This window comes from Dermacentor variabilis, chromosome 9, assembly GCF_050947875.1.
Source record: "Dermacentor variabilis isolate Ectoservices chromosome 9, ASM5094787v1, whole genome shotgun sequence".
In the NCBI taxonomy this organism is placed as follows: Eukaryota; Metazoa; Arthropoda; class Arachnida; order Ixodida; family Ixodidae; genus Dermacentor; species Dermacentor variabilis.
The window spans coordinates 32,469,662-32,497,657 of record NC_134576.1 but is presented as its reverse complement, the minus strand read 5'-3'; the positions used below and the strand labels follow the sequence as shown (position 1 = coordinate 32,497,657).

The window sequence follows — 27,996 nt, the reverse complement described above, 5'->3', positions numbered from 1 at the left end:
CCTGCGGCGAACTACAGTGTTGCACATTTGTAGCATACTTGTGGCGCCATCTTGCAGTATATTATTATTGAAGTTTGTGTCGATCCTCACAGTTAAACTTGATCACTTCCTTTTCCGGCGCAAGCGCCTAAGGTAGGGTATGCATTTGCGATCCTTATGTTTCAAGCTCTTCAATTTTAGCATAATTAGCCAAATAGTCGAGTAAATTTTCACTTGGTGAGGCAGCATAAAAGTAGATTTGTTGTATTCACAGCAGTAAGGCTGCACCCAAACAGTATTTCCTTTGATGACATCAGATTGATCACCGAGGTGCGTGCATTGGCATACCGCGCCGTGTCGGTGGCCGGGTCAAACAATGCATTTGGGCTTCTTAAGATGCTGCCGGATATATTTGATTAGCTGCTTCTTGGCCGGGCCAGTGTGCAACCTACTCTTGTCGTTGACAGGCTGCAATGGTTGTGGCATTGCATTCGCGTGACATCGCTTCCAATCAGATTGGTGACTCGGTGATGACTGAACCCTGCTTTGCCTTGCTTACAGATGTATTCTCAAAACGTGAAGATTATAAAGCCTCAGGGCGAAAAGGTGGACCCGTTCGAGGCGGGTATTTCCCAGGTAAGACGCGGACGTTTGCGACCTTTTGTGGTGCAGTTTGATGTCGGTGCCTCAGCGCTCTTGTAACCTGTCTCACGCAGACCCTCCTCGAACTGGAAATGAACAGTGACCTAAAGGCTCAGCTCCGGGAGCTGCACATCGTCGAGGCCAAGCTTGTCGAAGTCAACGGCAAAAAGGTAAACTGACCCGATCTGAGCGCTACTTCCGACTGATCCGTAGCTGACAACTGGCATCGTTTCAAACTTGAGAACGAAACCCTGCTATACAGCTTGCAGCCTAGTGATGAACCATGTGACAAGTGATGCAGTGCTGATCGCAAACACGTTATGCACTCTAATTTTTTTCTGAAGGCTGCGGTGGAATGCGGGGCGCATTTTGCATGAGTGCTCTGTTTGTTCTGACAGCAATACGACGGTTGTTTTATTGTGAGCTGTGCCATTCCTCTGCAGTTGTTACTCGCATGTGCAAAGGCACAGAAATCATTCAGTACGCTTTGCCTACGAACTCTGTATAGACACTATGTGGGTAGCCTGCCACAAAATTTTCCGTTCTAGAAATGGCAAGGGAAATTTGCATGGTGGTCACCGCCAGTGGGGACAATTTCCTGCTTGTAAATTGACACTGATGTTGGATATCAAGAGCCAGCAGAACTCTGAACACATTTGTGTTATACTTTTCATTGTACTTTTCATTGCAATGTGAAACAGCGCAAAGGGTCATAAGGGCTGGAATAAAATGCAGCAGAAGAATAACCAGTTCCGCAGCATCTGTCGCCACCCTGTTTTAATGTAGATGCTTGTACTCATAGGGCTCATACTGGTCATTTACCTGTGATGCATTATTCTAACAATACCTACTAGTAGTTACACATCGGGTCATTTGTCGGTACTGGCACCAGTTGTAGGTCCTGCCTCTGGTCGCAAGTACAGCATGTACTTGCGACCAGAGGCAGGCAGGAAGCGGGGGGGGGGGAGGGGGGGGGGCATTTTGCCACTTGAGCTCTGGGGTTAAAACTGAAAAGACAGCAAGAAAATGTGAAATGTTGTGGATCAGGCAAGCAACGGGATCTATAGGCACAACATTAAGACATGGTGGCAGTGTGGCTTGGAGATAAAATGTAAGTAGCAGATACTGTAGGTGAAGTTACAGGAAGGAACAACGTTGAGCGGGTCATGCAGAGATGTTCAGATAGAGTAACAGAATGAGTTCCTTGGGGAAGGAAACGGTCAAGGATGGCATGTGGCAGGGCTAGGAAATTGCAGGCTTATACTTGTGGACAACTTTCTGTGGCAATCAAGGGAATGCTGTGAGGGTGGAGCATTTTATTGCACATAACTGCACCAAGTATTGCGGCAGCATTTGACAGCACTATCGGTTTCTTGGAACAGATAATGAAACATCGTAGCTTCCACATGCTACAGCTTTGAATTTGCCTATACACAGAAGACAAGAGCAGAAAGATGGGTCAACCTTAACACCCAGTGGCACGTTTTGTCTTATTTTTCTGTTGTGAATAATATGGTTAGGTTTTCTCTTGCCCAGCTTAAACTAACACGAATGAAGATGCGAGACTGTTTTCAGAAGCGCTGTTGCCTGTGCGTGCTTTGCCCCTTTTCTCTTTACCTGAAGGTTATCCGTAAGTATATAAACGGCTTGCAGTGACATTCTGGGTGCCATGTTAGCGAACCAGCATGGTGAGCAGCTGCATCTGTTGTCATCTAGCACGGAACCAACACAGCCGGTAGGGCAGGGCCCTCTTTCCTTCCTCCATGGAAGCAGGCTACCTGTGGCAATGTATATGATACAGATGTCATCCAAGGCACCATACTGGTGAACCATTGTGTGAGAAGCTGCATCTGTGACATTATGTGCAAGCTAGAGTTGCTGGATTGCCGGATGAGGCTTTTGTTGACAAAGGACGTAACAAGCTGATGGTTGTGTTCCAACACTTGCCGTAGACAGCTAGACGCCCAAGCAGACTGGCTGTCTTATTCATATAATTAAAAAAATCTCCTTTGTGGAAATGGCATCAAAGTCGAAAGCGACGCAGGGATGTTTTCAGCAATATCTTCACTCGTTGCCGCTGTTGAGGTCGGAGCTAGGCACGCAATCTGGCAAAGGGAATATACTTGAAAAGTGGTTCACCAGGAGTGCAGCCTCAGGCTATTTTTCCTGTCCAAACAAGATCGTGGCTGAGTAGCCTGTCTGGAAGCCTGGCAGAAAGTTCACTTGCACACAAGAAAGCATTTTCCGGGTTTGTCTAGCACTTCAAATAAGTTCGGGGTCGCACATGCAAGGTGTTAAAACACAAGGTTTGTGTTTCCTTGCATTTTGTCAACGCGAGGTGGCATCAAGTAGCAGAAGTGCTTTCCAGTACTTGGATTTAAAGCTATCTTAGCCATCAAAGCTGCACTGGCCGAGTTTATTGAAGTCATCTGCCAGGTGTTACTGACACAATCTGAACACTTTTTGTTCACATTGCTCCATAGCTGTTAGGTAGTGACATTTCCAGTTGTTTCAAGCTTGAGGCATGGAACCTTGCAATGCCGTTTTCAGTCTAGTGATGAACAATGTGACGAGTGATGAAGCTCTGATCGCAAACACATTATGCACTCTAATTTTTTTCTGAAGACTGCAGTGGCATGCAAGGCGCATTTTGCTTGAGTGCTTGGGTTAGTGTGACAGCAAGACAACAGTTGTTTTATTGTTGAGCTGTTCCACTCTGCAGTTGTTATCCATATGTGGAAAAGGTGCAGAAACCACTGAGTACACTTTGCTAACAAACTTTCGGCATCTGTTTTGAGATATGAGATGTAGATAGCCTGCCCAAGATTTTTGGTTTAAAGATAAATTTGCCCCACTGGCAGCATCGCACCACCAGTGGGGACGATTTCTAGCATGCAAATCGTCTTTGATTAATTAACCAGAGCCTGTGAAACTCTCAAGACATCTCTATTTTATTGGCCCCTACACTTTTCATTACAATGTAAGGCTTAAACCTCATTTCCATTAGTCACGCAGTCCCGTGCAAACCGAAAGTGTACTTGAAAGTGGTTGTCCAGGAGTACAACCTCAGGCTGTTTTTCTTGCCAAACAAGATGGTAGCTGAGTAGCTTGCCTGCAAGGTCGATGAAAAGTTCACGTGTGCACAAGAGTGTAGTCTGGGTTTGTTTAATGCTTAGAGTAACCCACGTCTTGATCTCGTGGGGTTTATAACCACAAAGTAATAAAACGTAACATTCATGTTGACTTCGGTTAGTTTTCCAATGCTAGGTGGCATGAAGCTGTCTATTTACACCCTTCTCTCTATTTTTACCTTTTTTTTCTGCGCCCAGGCCATCCTGATCTACGTGCCAGTGCCTCAACTGAAGGCTTACCAGCGCATCCAGGCACGACTGGTACGTGAGCTGGAGAAGAAGTACAGTGGCCAATACGTGGTCTTCCTGGCCAAGCGCAACATCCTGCCCAAGCCAACGCGCAAGACGCGCCAGCGCCAGAAGCGGCCACGCTCGCGCACCCTAACTGCCGTGCATGACGCCCTGCTTGAAGACCTGGTCTTCCCGGCCGAGATCGTCGGCAAGAGGGTGCGTGTGCGCCTAGACGGAAGCCGGCTCATCAAGGTGCACCTCGAACGCAGCCAGCAGACGAACATTGAACACAAGGTTTGTGTACTCGCTGCACATCTGATTGCAGTTGGCAACTGAGCTACAGCCGGACCTGTTTACAGTGAACTCGAAAAAAAAAGAAAAACGCCTATCAGTTCGATGTAGGGCATAATTCGATGTAAGTCTGCAAAAAGCATTGGACGTCATAAAAGCACATACCATTTATAAGAGCACTTTATTGGTGAAACTGGCTTAGTTTCGCTTGAATTAGTCCTGTATCTTGTTCTGCTTGAGCACGCGGCTTGAGAAAGCATGCACTTCACATTGTCTAAAAATTACGCAGATCCCACGTACTGTGGGAATCGATGTAAGCAAAGCTTTCCGTATTGGATGCTTTAATTGACAATAATTAGCAGTGACATTGATGGCTAAAGCTTAATTTCTTCAACGTTTAGGCTAACACGAGAGTGGTGAGTTGATCTTAACGTTACCTTGCGTGCGCTGCTGTTTGTCTGCGTAGTACAGTCGAACTCGGCTATATCGAACTCGCAAAAAAATGCCTATCAGTTCGATATAGAGCATAATTCGACATAAGCCTGCTAAATAATTAAATGTCATAAAAGCACATGCCATTTATAAAATCACCTTATTGATGAAACTAGCTTAGTTTCACATAAAATAGTCCTGCATTTCCTTCTGCTTGGGAAATTTCGCTGCCTGCAACGCACGCACTTCTCTACATTGTCTAAGGAGTCAGAGCAGCTGAGCATCTTCTCGAGCACCTGCGTATGGTTTTACTGGTTTGTCGCCTTCGCCAAGCAGTACTTCCCTGTGCCTTTTCATTTGACTTAGTACATTTGCTTGTCGTTTAGGCAGCCAAATATTGTGCAAATCGCTATTGTGTTGCCATCAACAGAAAATGCTGTTTTCTTAAAGCTTGCTCCTATCAGTGTGTCAACAGTTTGTTGTCTGCTGCATTGTGCTCGGTATTGCCAGCACCGTATCTCAAGGGCGCTGTGCAGTGATGTGCATGCAGCTTTTGATGCGACAGCATCAAAGGCCTCGTGTCGCATAAAATCTGGCGTCGGCGTCTTGTGTCTGACGTTAAGTGAAAAGAGATTCTGAACCGCAACCATGCAGGCCCTCTACGTGGTGCAGAGGCGTTACTGAACTAATTGAATTCTTCAGAGTAAGACGAGTCGGAAAATCGTAAAGTACAACCTAAACACAACCTACACGCATGATAGCGTAGGATAGTAATTTGAATATACCAGAAAACATAATTCTGTTATGCAGAATTGCAAATATAAACCTCTTTTCGAGCGTTTTTACCATTCATTGAGTGGCACGCTGTTTTCGGTTACTTGCAACAGCATCCAGATGGCGCTTGCCTTCGTACTTCCGTAGTGTCCCTGTATATGCTCCCACAGGGAGCAGAGTTGTGCATAGGTCCGCCCGTATGTTCAAGCTATGCAGTGAAGCCACTCCTCGCACGCGTAGGAGGCAAATGCTGCGCTGTGCTCCATTTGCTTTTTTGCCTAGTGGTGAGCTAGATTCACCAATTGTTCGCAAGCACTGAGCAAGGTGGCACATTTTAATGTAGGCTATGCTCGAGCTATTGGCATAGCCGGAACGGGGCAGGGTTCGAACTCCGAAATTTTGTTTGCATGTACATATATACACACATATAGAAACGCGCACGAACGTACATATTGTTATGCAAACGAAAGATTAAGGATTGGAGACTATTTACTAAGTATATCTATAAATAACTGCAGTGCTGGCCAGTTTAGCCGACAGCTCGAGAGCCAGAGAGCATTCTTCCTCTTCGTCGGGGGGCGTGTGTGCATCGTCCACAAGAAACATGCAATACGCATGTATTTTAAGGGGTAGGGCCCCCCTCGATCACCCGAAATAAAATCCTGACCACGCCCATGGCTCGAACAGCTCAAAAGTTTGTATGCACCCTCGCTGTACTTTGCAACAAAATGCGATGCAATGTTTTCCAGCATGCATGTTAAGTTTTCTCACGGAGGCCGGAGGCTGGAACATCGTTCCAGCGCACAATTGAACACGGATGAATTGAAACAATTGTGCCCTGGAACAATGTTTTATAATGCTAATCACAACCAACTAGCCCAGCTGTCCATACTTAACGATATACTTTCTAGTACCGGCGTTCGTGTTGTCTTTCTCTTCTCGTCCATGTTCAATTGTGCGCTGGGAAGATGTTTCATAATGCTAATCACAACCAACTAGCCCAGCTATCCATACTTAGTGTAGTATGGCACATTTTTCATGATCTTTTTACACTACTCTGGTTAATTTGCTATAACACAGCGCTTATTAAACATACAGGCATAATTTACATTGCTCGCGTCGACTAAGGTCGATCAAACAAGCAAGATATTGCCGGCGGTAAATGCCGAAGCTATCATGTTGCTGTCTCGTAAACAGGATCGCGCGAAGTTCTGGCTTGCTACAAAACAATGAACACTAGCACATGAATCAACATTACATGAAAAAATCGGAATGCCAACAAAATTTTAAAGCGGTAGGAAAAAGCCAGGGTGCAGCAGGCAAATTGTATCCGCTGGTACTTACTCAGTTTTGAAAACGCTGTTCTAGAGATGCGTATTCAGAACGATCATACAAGCAAGACAGCGAATTGGGCTACTTGGGAACGTAATATTCCTGGCATATATGTGCAGCGCGACACAGACGTGTCGTTCATTTTTTTCTCGTGTCTGTCGCGCTTCATATATACGCCAAGAAAGAAGCATACAAGTGAACAATCTTTCATGCCACCCATACACATCTCAGTGTTACAAGGGGTGTTACTCAAGATAAATGTTGCATTATTGTAAACAAGGCAAACTCACCAATGTAAATAAGGAGAATGCATCGTGCCTATTCTGGTCCCTTTCGGATCCAGCCAGTCCCGGCTGATGCGCAGTAGCAATAGTCATCACTGGTGTAGGGTCTGTCCGTTCGCACAGCACCACATAAGCTTTGCCAGCTTCCGTGCGGTTTGTGCAATTTGGTTCTTTGCATCCCGTCATACTGGAATACAAGTGTCCATGTGTTATGTTCCATAACACTTCACCAAGGTCCTTGACTTAAGGGCAGGCTACACTTGAAATACAACTTTTTTTATTTGTGGACAGATCTGAATGAAATTTTCACACTTTGTGCATTTTAATATGCAGATTCTAAAAAATTAATTAATTTTGCCACAGGATAAGTAGTTTCTGATATACTCTAAATGCATTGTATAAGCTGAGTCCTTTGTTTGGAGGAAAATTAGCATCTAAACAGAAAACCCTAACACAGTAATTTGAGTATAAAGACTATCTAGGATGTTCAGGGAGTGCCATAAGGTATTATTCAATGTTCTAGGCTAATGTGAGCAAGAGTTAGAGCTCATCAAAGTTGTGAGAAAAAAATGCCATCTTGACATGTCAAGCATGTGACCCATTTCAAAACCTTTTTGAGAAGAGTGCTGCTTTGAAAAGGTGCATATTGCTTACTGCATACATTTATCTTTCTGGCAAAAAAAAAAATTAAGTTGATAGCTGAGATAGGACAGAAGCTATTTTACCTCCAAAATTGGAAGTCTGTAGGAATTGTTGTTTTGAGAAATCAAGGAAAAACATTCTGCAACATCTTTATTGAGAACATACCAATAAAATCTCAAGGAAATTCACCAGGGGCATAATCTGGATACATCCTATCTTTTTGCCGCTTTTTGGCCAGCTTCCTTGCACTCAAAGAGGCTTCTTGCTGGAGTTAGCACTTCGAAGGTCTGGCGCTCCGGACCTTTTCCGGCGCTCGCTACTTTCTTCGGTCGTGAAGAAAACGGTGCCTGCACGATCTGTGCCAACACGCATGGCGTGGGCGGACGAAGTGTTGACGCTAGACGTGCCAGTTTGCAGCTCGGAACTCGATCCGGTAGAATGTCCAGGCAGACCAGCAACCGGCAACTCCGCGAGTATGACAGGCCTAGCCGCCTTCCGTCGCGCATTCCACAGCCGCTTGACGCGTAGTAGCCTTGAGACGACAATCTTTTCCAGCCATTCGGGCAGCGAAATGAGCATCTTATCAAACGTCGCGAAGCAAGCGGCTGAACAAATGTAGACAGCGGCGCGATGAAACCAGAGATAAACAAACGTAGCGAGACGCGAGAGCGGTCGAGCGCGCGCCGACGAGCACCGGACCAATAGGAGCGAGGCGCGCGGGGGGTGTGCGCGCGTTGGCCAATTGGCGGCACGGACGCATCCTCCAGAAATGACGCGATAGCGTCGGTTTCCCTTCACCGACGCCATTTTGAACTGGTGCAAAATGCGCACAAAGAAAACAGCTTCAAAACAAGCGCAAGATGGCGGCCATCGGCCACCGCGTTCGCAAATGGTGACGGCGCGAAGTTTGAACATTTTTGACCAAATTTTGCTGATTTCGCGTTCACCCTGGCCCCTTTAAGCGCGATTTTTTATTATTTTCCGATTAAATTTAGCTTCTAGATTTCGCGGAGGGATTCTTGAATGTATAAACGTAGCGAAAATGCACTTTTCCGAAAATCGGCTTTTTTGTGATTTTTTGCCGTTTCAAGACCCGTGTCCCCCCTCAATATCGTTGAATAACGTACCTACAGCCCGGAGCTGATGAATGCAACGTACGCTCAATGGTCTGCTATTGCAACGTCGATGGCACTGATGGAAAGGACGAGTCGGCGTCGCGCCCGCAAAGTTTGCTTCGCACGGCGCAGTTGAACATTTCACGTCATTTTGTAGCTTGGCGAATAGCGGTGCGAGTGGCACCGGAAAAGGTATGCGCAACTCTGCTCCCTGCGGGAGCATATACAGGAACACTATGTTTCCGTGGCCTACGCAAGAGGCTGCATTACTACCAGAAAGCTCGCGCTCTCGTCTTTGTGCATAATGTTCACTGCCAGTGTTTCCCAGTAAACATTACAGCTACGTAAGCTGCAGTTACCGGGAAGCATGAGCAGCAGTCAGGGATCTTCGAACGCTATCACGTTACTCTTAAAGGGGGACACGGGTTGTGGCGACCAAAAATTGCGACAAACGGATTTCTTTATGGCATTTTTTGAGTGTATAGATATTATTGCATCTACATTGTTCATTTCATGCCGATAACATCAATATTTTAGCTGCAGTGACACCTTATACGACATGTACTAGCAGAATTTCAGGCGAAACTTGCGCTGAAGCTGCACATTTTATGTAACGCGTGCCTACTCTTCCACATGTGCTAGTGCAGACATCTTGGTCTCATTTGAAAGAGCCGACTTTTCCCTTCAAATTCCCGCGAGAATGGGCCCCATTCAGCCATTGGCCACTTAGAAAGTGCGCGGCAAGAAAAGGTACTAGAACATTCTCCTCTTCGTCACTTGGTGCACGTGACTTGAGCTTGCCTCCCGATTGGCGGAACTGCATGGCCATCGTCTGTTCCGTGCTCGGAGCTGCGCATTAAGGCACACCATCTTGCCCCACCTGTGTCAGCGAGGAAGTGAGACGCAATGTCTGAAATGGAGCGCAAATTTCTGATTGAGGCGCGCTATCTTGCCCCACCTGTGTCAGCGAGGAAGCGAGACGCAATGTCTGAAACAGAGCACAAATTTCGGACGCGGCACAAGTTTGATGCAGAATAAGTGTGACGGACACTCATCAAATTTTAAAAACGGTGCTCGACACTGCAACATGCCCAGGACGCCACAACCTCGGCATCCGATGCTGAAATCGTAGATGCAGCAACAGCAGGCCTAACGACCGCATCGGCTGCTGCGGATACTGTGACAAGCCAGTCAGTCGCGAACTCTTCAACCAGCGCTCGCGAAAAGCAGGATATGATCTACCAGCAACCTTACGAGCTGGAGGAGGAGGAAGCCAAAGCAAAGCTGTATCGGAGTTGTCTTCTACTGCAACGGCAGACGAAATTCGAGTTCGTGGGTGACAGTACCAGCGATGCACTTTGCCCGCCTTATGAGACTATGTTTACGATTGTGGATTTGAGTGTCGTGAACACTTTATTAACGTTTGCGAACTGCAATATCTGCAATGGTGCCTTAAAAATCGTCCGAGACGAGCGGGAATACGGACACACTGTAAAGCTGCGTTTCATGTGCGCAAAGTGTGGAGAGATTGTGTTGGTGTGAAGCTGGTCGCATGTTCACAGTGATGAACGAATGAAACCCTTTGCTGTGAACGTTTTGGCTACGCATGCCATGCAGGCAATGGGGAACAGACAGACCGCGTTCAATGACATTTTCTCATTGGTGGGCATCAGCCGTCGGGCTCTTCACACGAAAACGCGGCAGAGCTACGTGAAGACGAAGTTGACGCCAGCGGCCGATCGCGCGGCGCGTAATCTGACGAGTGTCTGTGCGCGGTCGGTTTGCGAACTTTACGCCGAACTGAACGTGGGGTCATACCAGGAACATCACGGTGTTGTATGACCGGTCATGGATGACCCATGGTCATACGTCCCATGTTGGCGTCTGCACCGCAATGAAGTTGTTCAGCGGACTTGTGCTCGACTTTGTTGTACAGTCGCAGACCGATTTTCCGGACTCCGAAAATTCGGACATGTCCGATTATTCGGTCAGCTTCGCGGCACCGCCATTCTCCCCATAGACCATAATGTATAACAACTGCCGAAAGTTCGGACACCTTGCAACCTCTCGTCTGATTTTTCGGACACTCCTTGAGCGAACTCGATCGAGGGCACCATGCACCGACTCTGACCGGCGCATGGCTCGACTTGCTAAACGCCATTTTTGTTTTGCACGGAGCCTCCTTGCTGCCCCACGAAGTGGCGCTACTGGAAATCCCCGCTCATCATCATCGTTTCTACTGGTTCGATAGAGTGGCTCTACAGCAGTTCCGGTTTCAGCTTAGTAAGCCATGTCAAGACAATCCAGCAGCTGATTTGTTTCTTCGCGCACGACGCTGCGAGTAGGCCGCGTTTTTCGTTTGTGCGACTGGTCTCGGCACGGTGGTGTTTGCTTTGTGCGCTTTGCCGAGGTTTCGGTGATCCAACACGGCATACGGAAACATCGCGTCAAGTGTCTAATGGCGCCGACAGTGCCCGCACAGACTGCGCTGGGGAATGCCGGCAAGCGGGTGCCGGGAGGCCTAAGATTTATCGCCTTCCGATGTGCTCCCTACTGACGCGGAAAATGTTCTGCCGAGACCTGCGCAGTGGTTGCATTGCGACTCCGGACACCGTCTCATTTGACAGTTTCACAGGTGCCGACACAGCTGTACTGACGTGCGCAGAACTCGACGACGGCGAGATCATTCGTCAGATTTCTGCTGCACCGCTGGACGATGACTCTCGAGTCGGAAGATGACGCACCATGTGCTACGCTGCCGTCGCATGCGGAGCGTGTACAAGCAGTGACTGTGCTTTCAGCCACCTATAGTGATCGTACGACCCTCTCCGAGATCAGGCTTATCCGATTGCACGTAAACGGAAAGGCGTGCTACGGCGCATTCACGATTTCTTCAAGCCTACTGCCGAGCCCGAATAAGTGCGTAGAAATAAAGGATTTCATTTTTTTTTTCATAATCTGCTTTTTCGGACACCTGTTTATTCGGACATTTTCGCAGTCCCCGTGAGGTCCGAATAAACGGTCGGCGACTGTATTGAGCAATTTCTGTGCTGGGTGCGAGCCGAGGCCTGCAGAGGGTGACCTTTCCTATGGAGCCTGGAAGAAAGGCCACAAGTGTCAGAAGAACACTAATAAGAAAGCTGGGGAGATGGAGGTGGAAGCTGCCCTCATCCTTTTCAGGCAATCATTGGAGCGGCACAATCTGCTGTATACATCAGTACTTTGTGACGGGGACAACCGCAGTTATCTCGCTTTACAAGATAATGAAGTGTATGGGTATATCCCAATTGAAAAGGAGGACTGCATGAATCACGTGCAATAGCACATGGGGACGGCTTTGCGCAACTTCGCGGCAAAACACAGAGGCCCTGGACATCAGAGTCTTGGTGGAAAGGGCCGCTTGACAGCAGACTTGATCTGCAAGTTAACCTCATACTATGGATGGGTTCTGTAGACCCACAAAGGAGATGTAGATGCCACTTAAAATGCAGTGATGGCCACATATCACATTACATCAAACGATGATGGGGCTAATCACACTCTTTGTCCGTCAGGCCCAAACTCCTGGTGCAAGCAAAATGCTGCAGTGGCCAAAGTGAGCCGGTTCCAAAACATCCTCGAAAGCTTCCTCCTCATGTGTCAGGGTTTACGTCCCATACAGTAGAACCCCGTTCATACGTTTTTCACTGGACCGAGGAAAAAAAACTTAACATTCGGGAAAACGCAACAGTGAGGAAAGCTCCGAAAATGAATGAAAAAAGTGCAGCTTCAACTATAGACAATTTATTTCCGCAGAGTGTGCTTAGAACTTTAAAAAGTCTAGAATGGTGGCTTGCCGTTTCTTTCGCTCGCTAGAAATCACCACACGTTTCTCAATAGCCTGGAAGGCCGCCGTCGCTGTGAGGTGTGGCGTACCTGCGGAGGAGGTCTAGAGCCGCGACAGCTTCTCCAAATCTAGGATCTGGCAACTCCCCGGCATCATGCGGCTCGTGCTCTTCGTCGTCACCGCGCCACGGCAATGGCAACAGACGAAGGAATATCCGCGGGAAATTTTGCCCTCTTTGGCGTAATCATGCTAACGTGCTAACGATTGTTTAGTATTGCTGCGCAGCGCGCGTCCGAGCAGCCGGGTTGTGCGCAGCGCGGCGTGGTTTCGTGAAAATGTAAACGAGAGGAGAGCTGGCCCGATAGGCAGAGCAACGCCATGAGCAACGCCAACTTCCGACGTCAGGGCCTCTCCTGGGTTTCCTTCCTCCGAGGGTCATCTCGTCCAACAAACCATGCGGCGACCGTAATTACAGCGATGATAGTGGGAGCATTTCTCACGAATGGCCACCTAGTGGCGGCCTCTCTAACTGGCGTGCGGCTTCTTGGAGCCAGTTCCATAGCCAAGCCCGGTCAAAACTCGTCAAAAGCCAAAATGGCGGTTGGAGCGCGTAGCCTACTTTAGCCCAGGCGGGTTCGGGTTTCGACGCATCATACGGGAACGTTTTCACAGCTACTACGTAACAGCGAGGTTCCTTATACATTGGATCCTATGGAAGCTATGCCGGGACCGGATGAAAACGACGTAGCAGCCATGAAAACGCAGCAGTGAGGAACGTAACAGTGGGGTTCTACTGTATATGAACGTCTTTCAGACAAGAAACGACTGCAACATTGCCAGCGTGGTACAATGCAAAATAACAATGAGAGCCTGCATTCGATGATCTAGGCACTGGCGCCAAAAGACCGGCACACTTTGTTCACGGTGGAGGCTGCTGTGGCAGAGGCAGTATTAAAGTTCAGTGCAGGCAATGCAAGGGCCTCAAAGGACATAATGAAAGAACTATGTCTAAATCTATGCCAGCAAAGTCGCAGCCGCATGGCTAAGGTAGGCTTCGAATAGATAGGCGGCAAAGTGTCAGAAAACTTGCACCAGTCCCTCAAAAAGCGCACACAGGGCCTAGGCTACAGCAAGTACTATGCAAGCAATACTACAGCAAGTAGCTACATGCGTAATGCTCGTAGGGGTAGGAGCAGATTTTTAAATCATGTTTTTTTTTCTGTTCATTAAATGATGATCTAGCTACATTTTTAACAGAACACTTTAAAGTGCTGTATAATTAATACTTGTTATACGAAAAAACTATTCATACCATTGTGAACCTTATGCTTCTGAATCGAACCCACTTATAACGATATCGGTTTTAACAATATGTCGGTTATAACAATGAGAAGCTGCTGCACCGTCAACTTTTGTATGTTGTCCATAGTGAAATAACCCACTTACTACAATGCCGCATTGTCGGTTATAACGATGAAGTCTGGCTGCTGGGTGTCCGAGCCAAAAGGTAGTGAAGTGCGAAATGCTTGAAAAGATTTTTTTTTTTTTAATTGGAGCCGCTGCACGATGAGTCGCTGCTCCAACAGCCCCACCCTCCAAAACAAATGGACCACACCAACTGTGCCTCTCACAGATTGCTCGTGTGTTGATCTGTTGCTCACTGGTCAGTGCAGTACGGCAACAGCAATGACACAGTAGGGTAGGTTGCCTCAATGTTGTTCTCACAGGAGGCCGGGCAGATGATTCCATCCCTCCAGGGCTTCGTTTTCGTGAGGAACCTTCCACTGCGCTATGTCTAGCACCTGGATGCATTGGAGAAGGATGTCAGCAGGCTTCGCGTAAAGCATGCGAGGGTGATGGACATAGGCTTTTCTCGTGCAAGCCAGTGAGAAGTACATGGCGAAATGCTTGTGGCGATCTCTCCTCAGCGTTTCTTCTGGATTTCTGAAGCTGACAGCCTGCCGCGGCAGCCTTCTCGCAATGTTTAAAATGCCCCTTTTGGGGCCACCAAAGCAATGCCTCGGCGTTGCTTGCATATCGCTTGCCATCCGTGACACACCTTTGCAGTTGTTAAGCAGTGCCATTCTTTAACACCACCAGCCGCGGCTTGTTACACATGATCGGAGCACCCAAGAAGCAGTTAAATGATTAAATACAATCAGTAGCCTGATGGAGAAAGGTGGTGGGGAGGGGCACTGGCCTCCCGCCATTATAGTTTTCTCACATCAGCTCTGCCATCCCCTCTGTTTTTATTTTTTCATGCAACCCGGTTATAACAGCTATCGGTTATAACAATGGAATTTTCGTGGCACTTGAATATTGTTATACGTTATTTCAACTGTATCTAGCTATGTTCCTCAAGCAATATTTTGGTGAGTGGTCATTGTTCCTGGAAACAATAATGTATTTCTGATTAACTTTAGAACTAGTTGGCCTACTATAAAGATAATTACATATTTGTAACTAGCACAAAAACTGAACTTTATTGTACGGTTTCATTAAATTTGGAAAGGAAGAAGGCTTTAAGACCCACTTTAATGTAACCACTTCAAAATGTGCGCCAAGTGCAGCACAGCTTTGGCAGTGACCTACCACATTTGCCATGACATTCTGCATCTGATCATTAAAGACTGTCGCCAAATTGCTACAAATAGAACAAAGGTACTCTTCTAGTACAATCACTGTAGTGAGTTTAAGGGGGGACGCGGGGATCAACTCTGGAAAAACGACCCAAAAATCACTTTTTAGAAAGTTGCAGATTTCGAATCTTTGACCCCTTTTCTATAAGTTTTCCAAGTATTTCCACTGAAAACAACTGCTAAGTACCATAAATATATATATACATAAGGCAATACAGCGAAAATTTCGTGAAAAGCGGTGGAAAAGTCACGGTTTTCAAGCGTCCCTAGCTCCGGAACGGCAGTACGCGGCGCGGCCATGCTGGTACCGTTGAAAAGCGCGCCTCTTCGCCTTTTGACGCCTCTCTTTCATTTCCTGATAGAGAGAAGAGCAAGCATGAAAAAACAAAAAGTCTGAAAGTCGCGGAGCTACTTGTCGCGGCCGCCAATTGGCTTGCTCCGTCACGTGCGTTCTATGAGCCGCCCCATTGGCCGGGCCTGGAAGCGAGCTGCTGCGGCGTCTGCTTCTCCCGTTTCTTCGCGCGCTCGCTGCTGCCCCTTTGTTTACGTGTTGGATATTCGAGGTACGCCACCGCTTCATCGTTTTATTCGGATTTGAGTTTTCTATTTCATATTGTGGTTTCGAGCATGACTGGGCGGACGTGGACGGCGAAATACGCGACCAAGCACTGCTTTGGCAGCCGCAAGCGCAAGCCGCCGAACATCCGAAGGATAAGTAGTCCTAGCAGAGATGCGTCCGCGCGCAAGCTTAGACTGTCGACGCATTGCCGAGCAATTCGCACGCTGTTGCAGCCTTGAGTTCCAGTGATGATGATACCGAACTAATAACGGCCTTTTCCGATGCTTCCGGGCCAGCAACGCCCTGTAGATGCTCCGCGACGTACCCCGATTGTGCCACCGCCGTCACCGAGATGAACGACGAAAGTGCGGTCCAAGCGCGTGCGTCTGCGGTCGTGAAGACGAACCGTGCATCAGCAACGGTCGCACCATGCAGTCGCATCTTGAGTCACAATTCATCTTGTCGGAGGTGTTGAATATCACCGCCGCCACTGTCCGCGCGTCACTTGGTTCTGTGCCGGCAACCGAGGGTTTACGGCTGGAGGAGCATGCTCGGTGGCGACGGACTCAAGCGAGTCGAGCAGCTGAGAAAGATGCCTTGCGCAAGAAGAGGGCACAAAAAGCACATGAAAGCAAGCATAAAAGATCCAAGAAGCCAAGAGATCAACCTGACACCTGTATCTACAAGGCCGGTGGTTTCTAGTCGAATAAACATGGCCCAAAACTTCAAACACCTTTTTCTCAAAACTTTTTTCTACCGCCAAGGTCTGCTTGCAAAGCCAATATCTCAGCCACCGTTATGAATATTTTTACACCGTTTGTTTTGTTACACCGTTTGTTTTGTTACACTCATTGTGCACCACTGCACACAGTGACATGTTTTGTTTTCAAAATAGTTGCTTCAATAATTTATCTTTTGTTTTCACAGTCGATATTTTCATGCAACTGAAGTAGCTGCAAAAGAATGAAAATATAAAAAAATTCTGTTAGGCTAAAAAAATTACAGGAATGTCACTGTGTGGAGGATACATATAGGAGTGCTATCAATGTTTGTTTGAACTCCTAGCATCAATATACAGGTGTGCAGGCATTTTGCAAAAATGAAAGCAGACCAATTTTGTAAACAAAAAAGTACTTCAGATATTGCAGCCATATTTTCACCATATTTTCACAGTTTTGTTTATGTGATATTATTAACATCTGTGCAAAATTTCATCAAAATCGGCTGGTAAATAAAAAAGTTAGCTTTGATCCCCATATCCCCCCTTAAGAGGAGACGGGGCAGCTGGAATGACTGAATTGATCACAATTCTTTCTTTCCACAGTCCTCAAACCTTTATCGTGTGACGAAATATTACAACAGGCCAAAGAAATAACGCTTCTTCAATTTGGTGCAGTCAAACGTAGGGGTAACGTCCGACTTCAGGCACTGATCTCGTATTGTTAATTGCTCGACCTTCTTTGAGAGGGCCCCTTAACAGGCGACATAGAAAATTTTCATTGTATGCTTGGAAATTGTGACGTTCCTTCTAGGGAGCATTCCAGCAATTTTTCAAATTGGTTCATTATGAGCAGAGATACAAATGTCAACCTATAGGGATATCAGGAGGTGAGCTTCACTGCTAACATAAACACTCCACATTTGCCTTATCGAGCCTCCTCCAACAAAATTCCTTCCCGGCATTCTTCTATGCCAGAATCACGTACATGTCAGACCCCCCACCCTTTCTTTTTGATCTTGCATCATTTAGTTGCTTGATTTTCAGTCTAAGAATACTGGAAAAGACACAACACAGACGGAGCCAGAGGAATGCACTGGTTGCCTGCTGTCCATTTGCTGTAAATAGTAGAGGTCTGGAAAGGTTGAGTGGCGAGCAGAATGCTAATAACCTTGCTAGCGTGGTTCCTGCATTTGTAAAGATGACCACAGGTACTCTACTGTTACCCTTTGCACGCACTAGTGTGTGCAAAGGGTTAACCTGTTTGATAGAAATCACTATCGGAGGGCTTTTAGTATGGCCTCTCAGTGCATCACACGCAGCAGCTCCCTGGGCTGCCTGACTGAGTTTCATTGTTGTGTGTGCATTTGGGTATTAAAACACTTTGTATTCTTGTTTTTCATACAACCTAAGGCGCAGAAAAATCCGGTTTTCCTGACATTGTAAAAACACTAGTTTTATCTGTAGCGCTTGACAAATTATGGGGAATGCAAATCCCAGGCATCTGAACATTTGCATGTGCATGTCAAAGTGAGATGGCAGCCTGGCCATGATAAACATTGTACCAAGCAATTTTTTTTTTATTTGCCGCGGTGGGGGGGGGCTTATAAGCACAAAGTTGCTGGTTGAATTCCCGGCTCTGGCGGCCACGTTTCCATAGGGGTGGAATGCAAAACACCTGTACTGCGCATTTAGTGCATGGTAAAGAACTGCAGGTGGTCAAAAATGACCAGAGTTCCCTGGGGCTACTACGTGCTCCATAATTACATTGTGGTTTTGGCACGTAAAACCTCAAAATTTGGCTAAACTTCTTAAGCTCTTTCTAGTTTGAAGTAACTACGTGCATCATCTCTAACATGCCACATCTTTTGTACATATGGCCCATTGTGATGAAAGCCTTCTTGGAAAATGACTCTCTGTGATTCTTATTTCCAAAGTCACTCTAATTTTTTTCTGATGGCCATGCCTGTGAAAAGTGGCTTGTATTTCGCTCACAGTGCATGTGGTAACCTGCAACATTCTTGTTCTTGCAGACGGACACCTTTGCAGCCGTGTACAAGAAGCTGACTGGCAAGGAAGTGACATTCGAATTCCGTGAGCCCCCCTACTGAGGGCTTAGGACATGTGAATAAAAAGGGTGCGACAGCTGTTTGTATTGAGTTGGTTTATCTATGTAAAATTTTCAGGGTGTCTACCAAGTTGACATCTCCCAACTTCTCTGAGTTTTCCAGGTTTTCCCTGAGTGCCTTTGCAAAATTTCCTGAGTGACCCAGAAATTTGTTTTCTGTAAAAATGGGCAGACACCATGTCGCCCAATACTGTCACTCTCTAGCAAGCGTGTTAAAAAAAACAACTTAATCCAGTTTGAATAGTAAGCAGAAGCGTTTATTTTGCTCCAAAAGAAAACAGAAGGCAGGTGTTACTAAAGTGCACAGCAAATAAAATATCTGGAAAAAATGGTAAAGCCCATTGCAAATTCAGTAGAGCATTCTAAAATATGAATGAAAAAAAGATGTATGCAGAAGGAAATATTTTCAAACAATAGCTATTTCTATCAACTTATAGTAAGCTCATTGGTATGAGGCCTGAACTTTGTAACAAGCGAGATTCTCTCTCAGCAGCTGCAAAGTCAACCTCAACTGTCTTGACATACTCTCAGCCCGCACACTACGCCTCTGTGTTGCGTTTCACTGCTTTTAAGTGTTTATTTGGTTTGGATGATGATCACCTGCATCTCGGCGTCGGCCACCACTTTGTTTTTTGAGCCCAAGCTCCATGAAAGAAGTGATGGCACGCTTCCTTTCCCCATTCATTCCTCAATGCGTGGGTCCTTTGTGTTCACGTCGTCCTTCCGCCGCGCATTCGCCCCACGGACCATTTGAAGTATCCTCTTGGTCAGTTGTACAGTCAATGACTGATTTTTCGAGCTCCCTAGGGGCCGTGAAAACGTCCGAGAAATCGGGCAGCTTGAAAAAAAGAATGCATGTCCTCTATTGCCGTCATGGGTTTAAGTCTCCAAAGGCACATCCAGAAAATGCTCTGAAGGCCTGCCAGTACACATTAGGCATATCGGTGCTCCTACTGTTACAGGAGATGACAGGTGCATGCGTGTATAATTAAGGAATACATAATGTGTTCAAGAGAAGAATGGTGGGCTATTTGGAACTACATGACTAGCTCTGGGTCTTGATTTCCTTCTCTTGTGTGTGTCTTTTTTTTTTTTTTGCGCTTTGTCTGAACATGTGCCTCGTAAGAATTGCCCCTTCCCACACTTATGCTTCACTGCATGGCAGAATTGTACTAAGGCAAAACTAACTTTCGGAAGCCGGCTTTATGCAACACATTGTGCTTTCCGAACGTCGAAGCCATGGAATCGCGATGACCGTGCCATTGTTGACAGCGGCAATTCTTTCAATGAAAAACACAGCATTGAACGGCAAGGAGCTTAATATCAAACGTCGAAGCAGCTAGGCCTAGCGTTGTAGCAGTCGTGGCTACGGCTGCCATCGGATCTGCGTGCGAGAGCGCCAGCTCGAGGCGGTGAGGCGATCAAAACGGCAGCGGTGGTGGCTTTGAATAATGCTATTTCGGACTTTCAGTCACAGCAAAAAGTCAGAAAATCGTGGCAAGAGGTTCTTGCGTCCAAAATTTGACACTTTCAGAGACGTTCTACGGGGTACGTGGTGGTGCTGCGAAGCCGTCCAAATTATCAGGCATCGGAAAAGTCGGCCGTTGACTGTACACTGGCAGCTCCTCCAGTCGATGACACCGCGTCAAAGACAATTCGTTGCGATTCCTCTTTCTTACTCGAACCAGCATTACAGAGACTTTCGTTCCCTTTAAATAAAATTACAGCCAATTTTCCCTGATAGAAGCATAAATTCCCTGAGTATTTCCAGACTACTAAAGGTCCCTGAGAATGCCCGGTTTTCCCGGTTGGTAGACACCCTGATTTTACGTCCTAATGTAGGCTCGCTTAACCTGAGTATTATGGGCACAAGTTTCCACATTGCCTTGTGCATGAAGGGAGGCTGTGTACCTAAACAAAATATTGTGCACTCGATTACTTTGTATGCATGCCATGTTTAATGTTAGGTTGTTTCTTCCCGTACTCTGTCACGCCAAATTCGTGCTGTGCATCACATCAGTCATTTGAAGACTGGAACCTGCGGAAAAGCACATTCCTGTCTGCTGCTAAACCCCTCATGTCTGACAGTAACATTGACAGATGGTTTAGTGGCACCGAATTCGGGGGGGGGGGGGGGGGATGAGCCCTTTTTTCCCTGCTTCTCATTGCTGTCGGTTGAAGCAATCCACAGCTTTGACTTTGCCATGCATGGATTTTGCTGAGAAAAAGTATAGTAAGCTGTGTTGCACATACGTGAATGGAATGATGTATTAGTAAAAGACGCTCGACTTACCATGGTGGCTCAGTGGGAAGGGTGGGCAAGTAATTTTCAGTAACAAATCGAATAATGGCTGCAATAGTAATGAAAATTCGACGAGTTGGTAGAAGTAGAGCGCTTGCTCGTGTTACAATCCTCTTTGTCCTCGTCTTATTTAGTATTGCTGTTTGTTGAATAGTCACTTCAATAATGCAAATATTTTTCAGGTAGGTTTTAAATACATGATGTCAACAATGCAAGATCCGAAATTCAAGCAAAATGCAACAACTTTCGTTTTATCCATGGTGGATATAACATACTTGAGCATGCTGCATTGCTGAGGCAGCCCTACTTTTCCAGCTAAATAAGTTCACTTGCAGCAAAATGCTTAGGCGTGGCATTCAGCAGTAAGATGGCTGGATGGATGAATAACGTTATTGAGGTCCCTCGGTGCATGGGTACTGTTTGGTACTCGTTTTTATACGATGCAGCACCTGTGTCCTCTCATTGGATAAAATCTGAATGTTTCATTTCGGCATGATACAATAGTGGCACAAGCTGGCACGAACATTTGAACTAAGCAAAGCTTTCGCCCTGCCATTGTCGTAAATGGCACTCATTTCTGGTTTTGTTGAAAAGGTGTATACATTTTAATGAGTCCACAAGACTACCTCTGAAATCTATAAAAATGCATACTGCATATGCTCCGAAGAGCCATAGTTTGCCAACAACCTGCTTAGTGGTTCCTAATGTATTTGGCCTGCAGTGTAATTGCACAAACTTCATAATGTTGCAAATATTAAGATATGAGAATGACGTGAGGGGGGAGAGCAGGACATACATATCTTTTTTTTCATTGGCGAAAATTGCAATATGATTGTGAGGCACGCAGTAGTGGGGCACTCTGGATCAGTTCCAACCACCTGGGGTTGTTCATCGTGCACCCAATGCTCGGTACCCGGGTGTTCTTGCATCCAGCTGCCACGGCCAGGATTTGATCCCACTGCATGCTTAATGTTTGCACCCTTTGGTGCATATCTTGTCCCACAACAATAATCGTCATCTACCTTAAAGGCTGTGAACTCAGTACTTCTAGGTCGCGAACGGCATGCGTGCTATCAGCATGACATAGCATTCTGAACCGAAAAGTAGAGCGAGTGTAGAGTTTTTAAGAAAACTAAAGCAAGGCAGGTGGCAATTATTGCGGGACAATATAAGCTACAAGGGATGCAATCTTTTTTAGGAGCGTACTTCGTGCTTAGCAGCACTAAGTCACTAAGCAACCATGGCTGGTGAGCAGTACATTTAATTAGCGAACTGTTCGAAAAGTATTCATTATTGAATTTGATTCGCTTCTGGCACAATTCGCACTCAGTCTCAAGAACTTATTTGCACATCACTGATGGGTGGCTATGACGTACTGCTGAGCGAAAACGTATGGTGACTGAAGGGCGCTCATGGCAAGTATCATCAACAGAAGTGAGGTGGAGGGGTGATCGAGGCAAAAAGCTTGTGTTCATTAAAGTGATGCAATTTGAAATGAGGGTTGTAATAAATTCGTGGGCCCGTGACGCAGGAAATGAGTCCATTAATTGGTGGACAGGATTACAGGGAGTCTAGAGGTACATACAACACAATAAGACTATAAAGATATATGTAAGCAGTGAACCAGTTTGCACAGAACACAAATAAAAAAAAAAAAAGGAGAGGGATGTTGAACAATTCATTTGTAAAGCAGTGGGGCTGACCACGCGGACTACTGCAGTTGGCTACCCTGCCTGGGGAAAAGGGCATGGAAAGGGGGATGAGAGATCGCTCACGCGCGCAATAGTAGATACTGGGTGTAAAATAGCGTCATCTGCTCGGGTCCATTGGCTTCAGCAAAGGCACGTGCGAGGCTTTCTGGATGAGACCATGCATCAATCGCGTAGCCAGATGTTTGTTTTTGAAAGGGAGTGAGCGCAGTTCACCTGAGATGGGGAGCATGAGCAAGGAGGGAGGTTGGACAGGGTGCATACTAATAAATTTTAACGGGCAAGCGTGCCCGGTGTTCCACCCGCTGGCTGTGCCATTGATATATGCACGTACGGCTGGAACAAATATCGGGTCGTGCTAGTGACGTCCTCAGTACGTCCCCTGCGGGATGATGATGTTTACCGTGTGAGGAGTTTTTCAACTTGGATATGCCTCGGCAGGCCGATCGTAGGCATTCGAGAATAAGTTCCAGCCGTTTGGAAGCGTAGTATTTGCCATTTTTGTGCTATAGATGTATTAGAATGCCTACTAATAGTTCGATCCACAGATACTTTTAAAATATTTGCACCCTTTGGGGCTTTTCTTGTCCCACAACGATAATCGGCACCTGTCGTGCGCGCCTTTCCTCTGTTGGGGGCGAGGACTTACGGAGTCGCCATCTGTCCGAAGCTCCTCCCTTGCGTAGTATGAGGGATCACGCGGCGCGCACCTCACAGGTTTTGCTTACGGCGCTCAATAAAAACACCACGTGGCCACCCTCCTGGACATTTCTGTAATTACTCTCAAAACGAAGGAAGTTTTCGACTGTCGAAATAATCTTTGGCAAACTGAATGCACAGAATCGTTTACAGACTCTCTGTTTACGTACCGAATACGTAAAGTGAACGCCACTGCGCGCGATCGCCGCGATGGAGTCTCTCGAACCGGCTTCTTGCGTGAAAGGTAGGCAAACGCTGAGAGCAAACTATGTGAAATATGATTTTATAGCGGGCTGTCTGTATAACCAAATGGAGCATAACAGAATGAAGCCTCAATGCAGCGATCGCACGGATTCGCAGCAACTGACTGGGCGTCTGCATGCATGTCCGCGCAATAATGTTTCGCTTTCGCTGCGAGCGCGTTGTCGCACCGTGCCGTGAGCTTTTAGGCCGCAGAATATGAGCGGTTGACAGTACACAAGCGACCATTGTTGAGTGTACGCTATTAGAGTTGTTCAAAAATAATTTCGTTATAGAGACGTCGATGCCTACGGTGACTGTGATGTGCCGTCGCGAAGACTCAATCTTCATTTTCTTTTTCTAAATTCTTCGACGTTTCAATATTATTTCTAAAGTTGCGTCGCACTGAATGTTTACCGGTACTCTGCAGCGTGCGATTTCCCGCTGCGTCTGTATCGTAATGCAGGGTGTTTAATTCATAACACAAACATGACCATATGCCGTGCTTCTTTTAATGTGCGTCTTACCGCACCTTTTCATTCCATTGAACTTGCCAGTATCTAGCATCAACAAGTTTATAGACCAAACTGTTATGACATTAGTCGGGCAGCGAGTGCGGGCGAGCGTCTCAGTGCGCGTTTTCTGAACATGGCATGGCAGTCCCGGCGCTGTAGCAGAATCTTCCTCGCGTCTGTGCTTGCTGCATACCCGAGTTGTAACCGATGGCTGTTTGCCGGTTCTAAGTTTCGTGAGCCAAGCTTCACGCAGCTTCTTGTCCTGCGGCTACGTGTGAATAAGGCTGACACCGGGCTCGGTTGCGCACGTCCGGCAGGCATTGGTCCGGCACTGCCGCACCGAACAGTAGCCTACCATACTGCACGCTTCCAAAGGCAGCGACTACCTATTATAGTGTCAAGCAGACACCCAAGACAGGAAAGCCTCACCACTTAATCAGAACCGCAGCGCAGGTGGGACAAACTTTCGTTTTCAGCTCGCTTCGGAGTCGGAACTTCCAAAGCAGCCGACGCGGCCGCTGTGCCCACGTGATTCCCTCATTACACGTCACGCCGACGGGGGCGCCAGCTTTTGCAGTGGTGGAGCTTGCCCCTAGTTGCTATAGACCATTTTTTCGTAGGCGCCGCCATATTGTGAACGCAGTGGCGCCGCCTATGAGCAGCGCCATACTGGCTTGGGTGAAAGCGGTCTTTTGCATGGCAGGTATACGCTTGGCGGTAGGTTCTGGCGTTTGTTTTCGCGGTCGTGCGTTCTGTTTAGTATGACGTGCGTCTTCTACGTGGTAAACGGTTCTGTGAGACGTGCTGAAGTGGTTTAAGGCGTCATGGCCGAAATTTCTGCTGGCGTTGAGGTGGACGGAACACGCAGCGCGATGTGTGCGCGGATGAATTGTGTATTTCTGAATGTGCCAATCACTAATGTGACCTTATTGCAGTATTATCCTCTATTTTGAAGCTGCGGTTTAGGAGCCATGAAAAATACGCGACGATCGTAACAGCGTGGGCACCGTTCTGCTAGAATAGGAGCTGTGCTCTAACTGCTGTTATACTTTGACAAGCATTCAAACTGTTCGATGCAGGTTACATTGCGTGACTACTTGGTTGGATGGATGAGGTTTCCCCCCATGAATAAAGTAGTTTTGGCTAGTAATAGCAGCATACCTTAGAGTCTGAATTAAGCTTGCCCAGCAAAGCGACCGTTGACGAACTGCGCGAGCGTCCTAAGCAGTAGTAGGTGCTGGGTTACAGATATATTTGTTCTATACAGCGCATGGTCCAAGCATGCGGCATCAGCGGTTATATATTTATAAACGTTGTGCGGCGTTAGCCCGTTTAACTTGCTTTTTGGAGAAAGAAGATAACCGAATTCTTTTTCGGTTGCGTTCGTTCAGTTCTCTACGACGTACTGACACGTATTACGGAAATTTTGTGCTCAAAAATAGCCATCGCATTCTTTTTATGCGAACCCTCTCATTTACTATGCCTGTATACAGGCCAAAAACGCAATGCCGAAGCACGCAGATTATCTATGTATCGTGCTGGCTCACCAACCGCAGTGATCGCTGTGTTGAGCAGCGCCATGGGCCTCATGCAGCAAGGCTAGCGTAGACATATGGTAATTTCAAGCACACTAGACTTGAAATGCGTGGGAACGATGCCAGTGTATCACATATATTTGATAGTGCCTGCCGCTCAGATGTTTCGTGGTTGCCTTAGGTTGGCCGTGCACGAGCATGCGCTCGTATGTTTTATGTTTTACTCCCTACGCTAATCGATCAGACAGTGAGCTGATTTACCATTTAATGCTCGTAATACAGAGACGCCGGTTTTCTTTGTTGAATTAAAATCAATATAAGCAAAATAGTAAACAACTCATACACGCACCGCGACTGATAATGCGCGTACACCGTGGCTGATTATGCGCGTCACATTTTTGCGCCCCCAAGACATATTTCCGCCTACAGTAGTTGCCGATGCACCGAAAGGCTTCCCTGACGACCTTATATGAACGGACATGGCGTAAATTTCCCAAAGTAAAATCTAAAACATCTCGAAATCGTTCCGCAGCACGCGACAGCAATACTTTCAAGCAACGCCGCGCCGGATTGCCCAAGCCAGAGAGGAGGAAAAACTCTCCGTGCGCCCTATCCTCCTCGCCCGATGAAACGGTCTATAGCGGTTACAAAGGCAGATGGCGATTATAGTTGCGGGACGAGATAAGCCCCCAAAGGGTGCGAACCTTTATAAGAGTATACTACCGAAGAGCTTCAACAGTGAACTCGATGTTGGCTATCATATGCTTTAAAGGGCCCCTGAAACGGTTCGGACAAATTTTGTAGACGCGTAGGGTACAGCTTAAGTAGAACATTCGCACCACAATTTAAGTGAAGCGTTACGTATTAATGGAGCTACAAGCGATTAGAAGCTACCCTCCTCCCTAGCCATGCTTTTCCTCCTCAACTCGTTCGCCGAGCGAGTGGGGCTAAGCTCCGCCTTCACTGGTTCAGCGTCACGATGCGACGTCACATCGTCCACTTCCGGTTGTTTTGGAGCCCGCCCCCGCCCGCGCGAGACCGCTCCGCTAGCCGCTTGGCCGTCGACCCCAAGCGAGAGCTATCGAAGCAGCGTGCGTTGCGAGCATTCTGTCGTAGCGCCGAACGTGTCTTGTATTCCGGTAACCACAGGCAAGCTGGTCATTTCGGCAAATGACTGTAGGCATAAACTCAAGCTGATGAAGGAACTTTAGCGTAGACGTACGTGAGTGGCCTGATCGGTCTGCACGGTCCATACACTTGTTGGTGCAGCGCTTAACCAGCCAAACAAAGCGCTAATATCGCTCTAACCAAGTGTAAAATATTTCAAACATTTATAAAAACAACGTGTTCATGATTACACTCCTACGAAAAATACATACCAGCAACAAAGAAGAATACACTTCGGTGCTGCTACTGTGTATGGTTGAGCTCTGTGCCTCCAGGTGGCTGCACCGTGCAGGCCATTCGCATTTGCCCTTCTGCTCATCTCATGGCTCATCCCGTTACGGCAAAGTCAAGCGGCCAGACTCTGTCCCCTTGCGCTTGCGTTTTCCCTAATACCGGACTCGGGAAACGCTATTGCGTTAGTAATCTTCCGGTGTAAAGTGACGGCCACAAACGCGCAAATCCTGGCGCCGATCGGATAGCGGCAGTCCGATGCGCAGCAGCCAGTTCGCTCGTACGCTGCCTTGCAGAGGGACACGATGTCGCAGCTTGACATATTGCCAGTCGCTACGTTTGCCGTCCACAAGGCAACAAAGTCGAATCATAGTGCTCGCGAAAAGACTGAGACCGACTCTGACCGCGGAGCTCTCTTCAAGATGGAGTAGGTTGTAACACAAGCAGACGACACATGCTCTGTGCCGGAAGTGCTTAAGTGTACCGAAAAATTATTCTTGTGCATTCTGTTTATGTTACTCTCTTTTCAAAAAAACAAATTAACTAACATTCCAACTATTACGAAGATCATTTTTTTACCATAAAGTTGGAAAAATTATCGATCACGCGCCCTTGTCAGCCAATCGGATAGCTCGCCCCACTGACGTCGTATGGGTGATCTCGGTCATATGCATAGAGTTACTATACTGACTCTAGAGGACAAGCTACCCATAGGGCCCATGCACGGAGGAAGGAAACTAAGGAGAGGCCCTACCCCCTCCGCGCGCTAGGAAAAAAGTGTGGCGGAAATGACGTAGTAGGTTCTCATTTTTTTGCTGCTTTTTATTTTTTTTGTTGTATGGCCACGCCTTTTGGGTCACAATGGCGGCGTTGTT

The 27,996-nt window shown here is 47.0% G+C and overlaps 1 protein-coding gene and 1 long non-coding RNA gene across 3 annotated transcripts; one reads left to right on the top strand and one right to left on the bottom strand.

The window, feature by feature from the left end:
• Window positions 1–81: 81 nt before the first annotated feature.
• On the top strand, window positions 82–18,746 carry RpS7 (ribosomal protein S7). 2 transcript variants are annotated; one of them, XM_075704111.1, is made up of 5 exons: window positions 82–132; window positions 541–615; window positions 696–791; window positions 3,951–4,277; window positions 18,629–18,746. In XM_075704111.1, the coding sequence occupies exons 2-5, from the start codon at window positions 541–543 to the stop codon at window positions 18,704–18,706; spliced, it is 576 nt and encodes a 191-aa protein (XP_075560226.1). In that variant the 5' UTR covers window positions 82–132; the 3' UTR covers window positions 18,707–18,746. The 2 variants fall into 2 exon arrangements, with proteins under 2 accessions (XP_075560226.1, XP_075560227.1); XM_075704112.1 differs by lacking the exon at window positions 82–132 and adding an exon at window positions 287–309.
• On the bottom strand, window positions 3,594–24,732 carry LOC142592586 (uncharacterized). Its single transcript, XR_012830727.1, has 3 exons — window positions 24,618–24,732; window positions 7,103–7,283; window positions 3,594–3,733 (listed from the first exon to the last, which is right to left on the bottom strand). It is a non-coding gene; the product is annotated as an uncharacterized LOC142592586 (long non-coding RNA).
• Between the last annotated feature and the right edge of the window lie 3,264 nt (window positions 24,733–27,996).